General features: G+C 43.2%; 1 protein-coding gene and 1 long non-coding RNA gene across 2 annotated transcripts; one reads left to right on the plus strand and one right to left on the minus strand.

Moving 5' to 3' along the window:
• The first annotated feature begins 1,799 nt into the window (after nt 1-1,799).
• LOC307243223 lies at nt 1,800-2,893 on the plus strand. The gene is made up of 3 exons (XR_013844615.1): nt 1,800-2,040; nt 2,558-2,695; nt 2,812-2,893. It is a non-coding gene; the product is annotated as an uncharacterized lncRNA (long non-coding RNA).
• A 4,106-nt stretch (nt 2,894-6,999) lies between these two features.
• Nucleotides 7,000-10,554, minus strand: rx3 (retinal homeobox gene 3; the record flags this gene model as incomplete). The annotated part of the gene is made up of 3 exons (XM_080017632.1): nt 7,000-7,497; nt 8,985-9,205; nt 10,332-10,554. The coding sequence occupies 3 exons, from the start codon at nt 10,552-10,554 to the stop codon at nt 7,000-7,002; spliced, it is 942 nt and encodes a 313-aa protein (XP_079873758.1).
• Between the last annotated feature and the right edge of the window lie 311 nt (nt 10,555-10,865).

A 10,865-nucleotide genomic window follows, 5' to 3' on the forward strand; every position in this document is an offset into this window, starting at 1 on the left:
CAATATGAGATTAAATGAAATCATTCAAGTAAATAAAACTTTACGCAGAATTTTTACGTAGGTGCCTTACTGTAATTCAAGTTCCCATAGTTCAGGGTTTGTTGATATTTCCAGAGGAACAAACAAGTGTAATGAACGACACTGATAAAGAATTGTGTATTCAACTAATGCTAACACACCCTGTGCCAGTTTATCTGTGTTCCCGGCACTGCTCCCGGGAGTCACAGCCTTGCATTCAATTTCCTTTATTTTCACTCCCTATTGATTTTGATCTCAACATTATGAGGACAAATAATTTAATTTAACAAAACTCTGGTCACTTTTATTGTCCGTAATTCTCTTGGGAAATGCTTAATTTGCTCATTTTGCAAATATAGAACAAGGTCGGGTCACGGAGGGAACCTAACTTTAACAGATCCAGATATCCATAAACGCATCGTATCTACATTGTTGGGCGTTTGGGATGTACGAAGGGAAACCATTACCTCAACAATTGACGTTGTATTGCATTCTATGGTGTTGTGTTCTATTCTATTCTGTCCTGTTGTGTTCGCTACACTTCCGTTCTGATCTTCCTTTTCCATTGTGTTCTATTCTGTTCTGTTCTGTCATGTGCCCTTCAGTTCTATTCATCTCTATATTATATTGTGTTGCACAGTACCAGCCACTCCGAATGGCCCCTCTTGCCGGCTGCCTGCCTTCTTCCCCTAATGCATCCTGGTGCTATCTTTTCCCCGGGTAAACGTCACACACTCCTCCGCCCGTCCACATGATTTAAAATAAAACGTTGATTCATCAGAGCAGGCCACCTTCTTCCATTGCTCCATGGTCCAGTTCTGACGCTCACGTGCCCATCGTAGGTGTTTTTGGTGGTGGACGGGGGTCAGCATGGACACTCTGAGCGGTCTGCAGCTAAACAGCCCCACACACAGCAAGCTGTGATGCACTGTGTGTTCTGACACCTTTCCATCATAGCAGCATTCACTTTTTCACCAATTTATGCTACGGTAGCTCTTCTGTGGGATCGGACCAGCCTGACTAGACTTCGCTCCCCACGCACATCATTGAGTACCTGGGTTCCCATGACCCTGTCGCCGGTTCACCGGTTGTCCTTCCTTGGACCACTTTTGGTAGGTACTAACCACCGCATACCAGGAACACCCCACAAGACCTGCTGTTTTGGAGATGCTCTGACCCAGTTGTGTAGCCATCACAATTTGGCCCTTGTCAAAGTCACTCAGATACTTACGCTTGTCCTTTTTTCCTGCTTCCAACACATCAACTTCAAGAACTGACTTTTCACTTGCTGCCTAATACATCCCACCCCTTGACAGGTGCAACCGGAACGAGATGATCAATGTTATTCACTTCACCAGTCAGTGGTTTTAATGTTGTGGCTGTTGGTCTATGTTGTGTTATATTATTTTCCGGTGATTAGTCTCACAATAAACCAGCAGGAGCAAACCAATTATCCCCTCCGTCCGGAGTTCCGTCATAGTGAAATGACGTTCTCTGCTCTCCAGCCCGCTCCACAATCTCTGGAAAAAAAAAAAAAAAGAAAAAAAAAGCAAATGTTGGAACAATGTTTGGCTATAGATCATAAGTTGTCACCGTCAAAAATATCATTTTTTTGGCAGAGGCTGTGTTTGCTTGTCGAGGCTCCGCTGACGCACCGCTGTCAGGAGGGGTATTTAACTTGGTCACAGTCTGGGCAGCTCCGACAAGTCTGCAAACCGGAGAGCTTCCAATCTGCCATGAAGGAACACCTCTCAACTCAGTGAACAACAACAACAACAACAACAACAGCAGCAGCAACAACAGCAACAACAACACCGCTACCACCAACAGCAGCAGCAGCGGCGGCGGCGGCACTCTTTTTCTTTTTTAAGATGGGTGGGGTGTGCCTGGGCTCCTGGACTTACAGACCAGCTCTGCCTGTGGCTTTAATTCTAGCTTCTATCTTCTGCACGGTGCAAGGTTTGGACAGTCCCCCAGCGCTGGCCGGAAAGCCCTTTCCCCGTGGAAACCACTGGGCAGTGGGTAAGGGGAAGCTTTTTTCCTTTTTTTTTTAAATGTTTTTTTTTTTTAACCTATGCTCAAATCAAGTGAAAAGTTTATTTTATCCAATGTATTTATTCAACACGACATGATTAGCATTGCACTGAAACCTGACTATGTGTCAGACTATGTGTGATGAGGAGTGAAGGACGCACTTCATTTTAATGGAAGCAACATGCTTCAAATACATCCATAATAACAATAATAATAATAAATAATAATAATAATAATAATAATAATAACAACAATAACAGAATTACATTTCTGCAATTTCATGGATTAAAGACGTCAGGTTACAATAAAAAAAGGAAAGAAAAATAGACAAGATTGTAGAAACGTTATTGCTTGTGTCTACCTGATCACAATTTACTCAACCTACATACATTTGTTTTTATAGTTTGTTTGGGTTTTTTTTCCCCGTTGTGAGATGATCACAGAATACCAGTAGATAAGAGCTGACAATGCACCGGACGTCGGCTATGCGCACCTATTTCTCCAGGGCACTTGATGGGGAAGAAGAGCATCGAGGCCTGGCCCAGACCGGACCAGCCCCGGGCGGACGCCGGACACCACGGACGGGCCGCCCCCGCGGAGGACCCGGTGGAAAGGGCAGGCCGGACGCGAACACCCGGGAGACGTGAGTGACCAGGGCGCCGTCGGATTGCCCGCGTTGCGCCTGGCGGTGCGTTGCGGGTGCGGTGCGGTGCGGTGCGGTAAACCATTGCCTTTCTCCGTCCCCTCCCTCTGCCGCAGGTGTCGGATTTCTGACCGCTGGGTCTTAACCTCCAGGGGGGACGGGGGTTCCGGATGAGCACGAAACGCCGCGCTGCACACGAGGCGCCGGGTTTGTTTTGCATGTGTAAGTGGGGAATCGTTTTTTGGGGAAAATTGACACATCAGTGCAAAAAAACCCCCCAAAAAACCCAACAACGACAGAATAAACTGAAGAATGTATGACAACTGGATCGCCTCGACGTTATTTCACACTCCCCGGCTTACGATAATATCTTGAAATAAAATACTACAATTGTCAAGGAATCTACTTCAACTTGTCTTTTTTTCGGGCGGTGGTGGAAGGTGTTCAGTACAAGAACTAACCGTTCTGATCCCTGTCCACGTGTCTACTTACTTCAGTATGTTTAGTCGGACACTTTCGACTTTTACCCCAATACATTTCCAAGATTTGCTCTGCTTATTATTATTATTATTATTATTTTTTAAATCGGGATTCATATTTATATTTGCTTATATCTGTGAATTAATGCGTCCAACTGTACTATTTTCTTGTGGCTTGTGATCAGGATATGCATGAGCATCCATCTGCAGAAGAACGGGTTCACTAGCACTTCAGTGTAGTAGTAGTAGTAGTAGTAGTAGTAGTATAGTCTGCTATATCAGGGCACTCGAGGTGACTTTTATTACTTTAAAGTACATTGAAGATTGCGAGTACTGCATGCACTTTCACTCAGCGGCGGCTGTGTTCGGCGGGTGCTAGAGCGAAGCTCCCAAAGGGGCGCAACGCATCCCGGAGAACACCCGGTTCCCCCACCGGCCTGCCGTCCTCGAGGCTGACGCCGCTCCCCCACCCGGCCCCGGCCCCGGCCCCGGCCCCGGCCCCGGCCCCGGCCCCGGCCCACCCGGCGTCCAGCGGCGCTCCCCTTGCGGACGGTTCGTGCGTGGCGAATGGGTCGAAACGCACGACTCGTGGAGCCGGGCGTCGCACCGGCGAACCGCTCGACTCCCAGACTCGGAGCCGAACCTCCCGCGTCTCCGCGGCGTCGTGGCGGCGCTTCGTGGACCCGACCGGGGGGGGGGGGGCGACACGTTTTGTGCCCCGACGCGCCGCGGAGCGGGCGGGCGGCGGGGGGCGGTGTCCCCGTGTCGTTGACGTCATTTACGCACCGCGCGGCGCTGCGATTGGCTGACGCTGCTGCAGACTCTGACGCGGAGTCGGAGACGCTCCCCCAGCGCCAGACTGACGCTACTCGGACCCTGCGGTTGTCTTGTTCCTTTAAAAAAAAAAAAAAAAAAAAAATGCTTTTTAAGGAAAATGATCTGTTTCAAGGGAGTTATTAACATGGAGCATGTCTACATATAACAAGGGCTTTTAGTTTTAAACCGATTTTCTCATCTTTTTCTCAAACTATAGGGAGGGCTTAGCTCGGTTAGCCCTTCTATGATAATAATAATAATAATAATAATAATAATAATAATAATAATAATAATAATAATAATAATAATAATAATAATAATAATTATATTTAATAAATGAAGCAATACACAGGTCCAGTTTAGTCATGTTAGATAGATAGATAGATAGATAGATAGGTCTGTCTGTCTGTCTGTCTGTCTATCTATCTATCTATCTATCTATCTATCTATCTATCTATCTATCTATCTATCTGTCTGTCTGTCTGTCTGTCTGTCTGTCTGTCTGTCTGTCTGTCTGTCTATCTATCTATCTATCTATCTGTCTATCTGTCTATCTGTCTATCTGTCTATCTATCTATCTATCTATCTGTCTGTCTGTCTGTCTGTCTGGCTGTCTGTCTGTCTGTCTCTCTGTCTGTCTGTCTGTCTGTCTATCTAACTGACTAAACTGGACCCGTGTATTGCTTCATTTATTAATCATAATTATTAATTATTATTATTATTATTATCATAGAAGGGCTAACTTATTATTATTATTATTATCATAATCACAATAATGACGTATTCACGGGGGCGTACCGAAGTGAACTTACGTCATTTTAGCAGTGACTTCTTTCCTCGGATCACGTTCCCGATAAAAGCGTCGACGTCTTTAGCTGCACGACACGATCCCTGTTTAACAGTTGCGCATTCATTGCCAGTAATTGTTGATATGCATGCGTCGTTATTTACCGCGTATCTGTGGATGGCGTCATCAATAGCCGTGGCTGTGTTCCGCAATGCAGAGTCCTAATATTCAACACCAATACAGCCAGTCACCGCATACAGTGCGTGCAGGCAGATGTCGTCTTACAGAAGGTGCGTTGCCTTGGCAATTACGATATTGGGGTGCAACCTCTTCCCAAAACATTGTCTTTTATTCTACCAGACGTTTTCATGTCTTGATTTGTACAGCGCCTCCCTTTCATACACAACATGTGCTTTACATTCATTTTAAAGAAGGGCATCAAATAGTACAAGAGTAAAAGCATTTCTACCAGCCGCCCCTGCTTTGACTGGGGTAGAAAGTAGAAATGTCAACGTGGTACTTCCACGCTTTACATTTTGCATTAGGGTATTCGTGCTTTTCTGAAGTAAAAAACTTCTGAGTACTTCTTCCAGCGCCGCTGCGCTGACGCGGCCTTTGTTTTTCAAGCCGCAGCTGTTTTTCCAACTTGTACCACACGATGGCGCACAAGACACAGCGCGGAGCTGAGCGCCGCGACCCCGAGGCCTGTAGGCTTAGTTTAAGTTTTCGAGACGAAGGGAAAGGTCACAAAAACAATGTATATATATATATAAATCAACTACATTGCAATTCACTCAAATCGAATTATCTGTTAAACACGGTGTGGCTGTTTCAATATTCTTTAAACAGACGCACTCGCACGCACACAAACACGGGTGCGCGCACACCGACCGACACGCCTCTGCTAAAACATGCTTATAAATCTAGTTTGACCGTTGAAAAGGCTAAGGCTCGTTTCTTAGTTAGGATCAAGGGCCGACTCATTCGCTGCGTGAGTGTGACGCATTCTGTCATTCTTTGAAACTGAGAGAAATGTCTGATTTGTGACCAGTTCCCTTAAATCATATCTTTACACAAGTTCAAGAGATTATTTGTCACATATATACGGTCATACATATATGCAGTGAAATGTCATGACACCCGGTGATTACGCACAATAAGCTCTATAAGCTCTAAAAATGCTTAAAAAATACCAAAATGTGCGTCATCGACACCTTCATTCTGACAGTGAAAATACTGAGATGTTTACATTTTGAGCATATAATACTTTGCTACTGTCACCCGATGTCACCACGTGCATTGGTGTCATAAACTGGCACAGATCTTTTGCTATAAAACACATATAAAGGCTCATGTGTTGTGAATTGAAAGGATGTACTGTAATAGTTATGTCGATAACAAACTTGGGGAATAGTGTTTTTGTTCATTAGAATATTAGCTCTGTAGTCCACACATATTTTCTTTATTTGTGCATTCAGGCTATTTCATATGAAATCCTTCTGAATTGGAGGTCACTACTGAGAAGGAACGTTCTCATACAAAAAGTCGGATGATGAAAGAAACTGCTCCAATCTCCTGACATCTGCAATAATTCAGGCCCAGAAGAGCACGGTTATGAAACACGCCGTTATGGGTTTTCGGGAATGACTTTCAAGTCACTACGTTGATTTAAAGTACACATGATTTTTATTTGAGAGTGAGAATAATCACATCGAACGAGGACCGCCGATGATGAAAACATGAATGAACGTGGAACCAATTACTATTAATGAAACCTTTTCTATTTTATACACACATTCACAAAATAATAATGATGAGATGATGAGGGTTCCCAATTGCCATTGTTTTGTCGATAACAAAACACCAGATGGGGTGAAAGATGTGACCGGGTGGAACAAAGTTAATATGGGAAAACGAAGAGTTTGCAGTAGAGAAAAAAACAAAAACTACACTTCACAAACCAGGTCATACCATCGGGACTTATCGTCATTCTGGTGTCACCTGATCACATTCAAAACGAACACTTACTGACAATGGATCTGAGCTCGGAACTCCACAGTAGCTTACATTTAAGACAGTTGATCAAAAAATGAAAAGGGGAGAAAAAGCAACACTTTGAAATAGAATCCATCCAATTTAATAATAATAAAAAAAAGGAGGATTAGTCACTTTTCATGGATTCGGTGTGTTTGTCTTTTCGAGTCCACGCTGACCGCGCAGCATCACCACGTCTTCCCGATGGACTGGATGTGTTCCTTCGCCTTCATCCGGAGAGAGGCGATACTGGAGTTCCTTGGGTCCGTCTCCTCCAGGGACAGTTTGTCCATGAAGCCCGAGCACTGGTACGCCGCTGGGGGCGGGCACATGGAGCCTAGGTGAGGGAGATGATGGCTGTGGCCCAGGGACGAGGAATGGAGGAAGGAGGTCGGCATGGACGGAGGAGGAGGAGGAGGAGGAGGAGGAGGGGTGTAGCTCCCTGAGAGGCCCTGCGAGCCGGCCATGAAGCCCGGGAGCGACGGCAGAGACGTGGAAGTGGCGATGGGGGCGATGGAGGCGATGGGGGAGGAGATCCAGGGATCCAGCTGCAGACCGGAGCCCAGGGAGGTGGTGGGGGAGCAGCTGAAGGAGAACAAGGAGGACGGCGTGTCCTGGAGCTTGATGGAGCTCACCTCCAGCTTCTCCTGGCGGCGCCACTTGGCCCGGCGATTCTGGAACCACACCTGTAGCCAAACAATATGATTAGTACAAGTAATACTTATTATCGCTATTTCTACTGAATTTCATTTTCTTAAAGATACAGCTACAAATTAGTGTTCAGGTATTTCAAGTTGGTCAACATTGTCTTTACTATCTGTATATAGAGATACAATGAGATGAAAAGTATCTGGTATCATACACTGTGTGTATGATACCAGATAACGGATGATCAATATTTATACTGAAATTTTAAATTAGTTGACTTCGTTTTTCACACCTTGTCTTGTAAAGCTAAAATTTGTAAAACTAAAAACGAACTTGTAATTTCATTATCTTACGCTATATTTATGTCACCATTCCTTTTAGTAAAATGAATGTTAATCAAGAAAAATGTTGCTGTGATTACACCAGTGTTTAAATGTAGATAAAAACTCAAAATGAATCATATAGTTTCGTTTAGACTACTTGTTTAAATTTTTTTTTAATCATTTAAATTCAATTTTTTTCTTAATATGTTGAATGATGACACAGCGCGATTTTCCGAGTTTACATGAACGCCTCGAGGGCTCCCCCCGGTCTGTCGTCTCCTGGTTGCAGCCACTATGTGGTCTACACAGCACAACCCTCCCAATGCGAACGAGAAACCAAAGCCGGACACCGGACTTTTGTGACCCACCGCAGATTTCAGGTACTTTTTGGTGCCGTTTCACTTTTCCTTGTTTCTCACGTCATTTGAAAGTGGAGGATCAGCGCCTCAAACCAAAGAGACACTTGTGCGAATCGAGCAAATGTTGTTAAAGCCATAGCTTGTTGATGACGAGGGTGCGGCGATCTGTGTTTCTGAGATAATCACCCCGAAAGGTTTTTCCGAAGGCTCCGCGTCTTGTTTACGGAAGTGACGTCACTTTTCGTATTCGAAAATATTCGTATTTTTTTCATCTTTTTGGCGGCTCGTGACGATTTTAGAAATGTGCAACAATGCAGATTTTGCTGTGGTGGGTCACATATCACATCGGTTCCATGATGTCACAAAGCGGCCCTCTCCTGAAACGAATCAAATTGTCTCGACGTTCTTCTACTTCTCGTAAAATTACGACAGTTTTTCCCTAAGTTGTGCTCCAAATGTCTATTGATCAAACTCGAAGGACAAGTTCTAACAAGGCCTCAACCATGTCTGTGATTACTGCAGTTGTTGTGTTCCAGACACTTTTACTTAACTTTACTAAGAAGATTAAAAATAAAACAATCCCAGAAATAACAATAGGGACCCCTAATAATAATAATAATAATAATAATAATAATAATAATAATAATAATAATAATAATAATAATAATAATAATAATAATAATAATAACAACAACAACAAAAACAGCAATAGTAAAATTACATACTGTACATTACTATTTTATTAATAAAGAATTTATATGATTTAGGGTTGTTAACAGCATGACACTAAATTGAGACCAAATTATAAAACCCAGATCTTTCTGAAGTGGCGGGGCACGGTACCTGCACTCGGACCTCAGGCAGGTTGACCTTCAGGGCCAGCTCCTCTCTGCTGTACACGTCGGGGTAGTGGGACTTCTCGAAGGCCCGCTCCAGCTCATGCAGCTGGAAGGTGGTGAAGGTGGTCCTGTTCCTGCGGTGCTTCTTGGGGTTCTCGTCATCGGAGAGCATGCCGTCCCCGTCGCGAGACTCCGGCCTCTCCGAGGGGCCCGTGCAGCACACACCTAGACAACAAACAAACAAACAAACAGACAAACAAACAAACAAACGTTTAAAACCTCTGGGTGTTGAAGTCGTCAGATCTTTAATTGAAGTAAAAGTACATATACCCTGACCCACGCGCAGAAGATAGGTAATGACATTTCTACTTCGTCAAAACTATGTCAGCACTTGCTCTTATGATAAGATATGATAATATAAGATATGATAAGATAAACTCTATAAATCACCCACAGAGGAAATTCACCTTTACAGCAGCTCAAGAGTCAAAAGTAGAGGAAAGGAGGGATTGATAAATACAAACAAAAAGTAAAATAAAATAAAATTACAATTAAAAAAATGTTTAATTCAAATTGCTCTTTAAGTATTCAAAGTAAAAGTACTTGTCACATGAAGTGTTCTGATATGACTATATCAGACTATATAATATAGCATAAAGTACTACTCAACATTTTCTGCAGATGAATGTTCATGCATGTCATGATAACAATTTTGAAGAAAATTGTTTAGGATAAAACTAACATAAGACAGTAAAAAGGAGTAAAATAGACAAAAAACAACAACAATAACAACAATACAATAAAGTAAATAACTTTGAAATATATTGGATTAAAAGGTGTAGATACTGTATCTATTTGTTATATATTGGAGTAAAAAGTATAAATATGTATTTGAAATGTATTGGAGTAAAAAGTGTAAATATGTATTTGAAATATGTTGGAGTAATAAGTGTAGATATGCATTTGAAATATGTTGGAGTAAAAAGTGTAGATATGTATTTGAAATATATTGGAGTAAAAAGTATAAATATGTATTTGAAATATATTGGAGTAAAAAGTGTAAATATGTATTTGAAATATATTGGAGTAAAAAGTGTAAATATGTATTTGAAATATACAGAATTGGGAGTAAAAAGTGTAGATATGTATTTGAAATGTATTGGAGTAAAAAGTGTAAGTGTAAGGTACAATACCATGTTGATTTACTTTGGCCACGTTGTTAAATGCTTCAAAACAAAAAACTGCTGAGAATAAATACCCTGTGACTCTCAAAGTGTGTATTCCCACAAAAAAAACCCGTTGCTTATTCTTTATGATAATATATTATTATTATTTATTTTTTCATACTCACTGTCAAAAGTTTCCGAGTGCTGATCTTTCCTCGTCGTCGCATTTCCGTCCGGATCCGAACGTTTGGCCGCCGGGCTCTTCTCCCCGGTGCCGCAGGCCAGGGAGCGGGACCTGACCCCCGCGTCCTTAAACCCCAGGATGGCCTCGATGCTGTGGACCTTGCTGGGGACGCACCCGAGGCTCTGGACGAACCGCGCGGGCGGAGACAGGCGCTCGTCCGTCATCGCTCCGGGTCCAATCAGCCACATTTAACGTCGAGTTCGGTCAAAGAACAAAAAAAAAAAAAAAAAAAAAAGGTTGAAGTCGAACGCGTCAACGTCTGGAGTGTGACTTCAAAATGTTTGTTTGTTTTTGTCGTTTTTTTTTGGGGTTTTTTTTTAAAAAGAAGGGAAAACTCGCAGAACGACAACCATCCAGAGGCTTCTCGGTGCGTCCTCCGTCCGGAGCATCTTCCCCACTGGCGCCGCCTCTTCCTCGGGGGGTTTATAAAGTAGTCTCCCGGTGCGCGAGACCCCCGCCCCCCACGTGCCCTCCA

Source organism: Zeus faber (genome assembly GCF_960531495.2).
Source record: "Zeus faber genome assembly, chromosome: 17".
In the NCBI taxonomy this organism is placed as follows: Eukaryota; Metazoa; Chordata; class Actinopteri; order Zeiformes; family Zeidae; genus Zeus; species Zeus faber.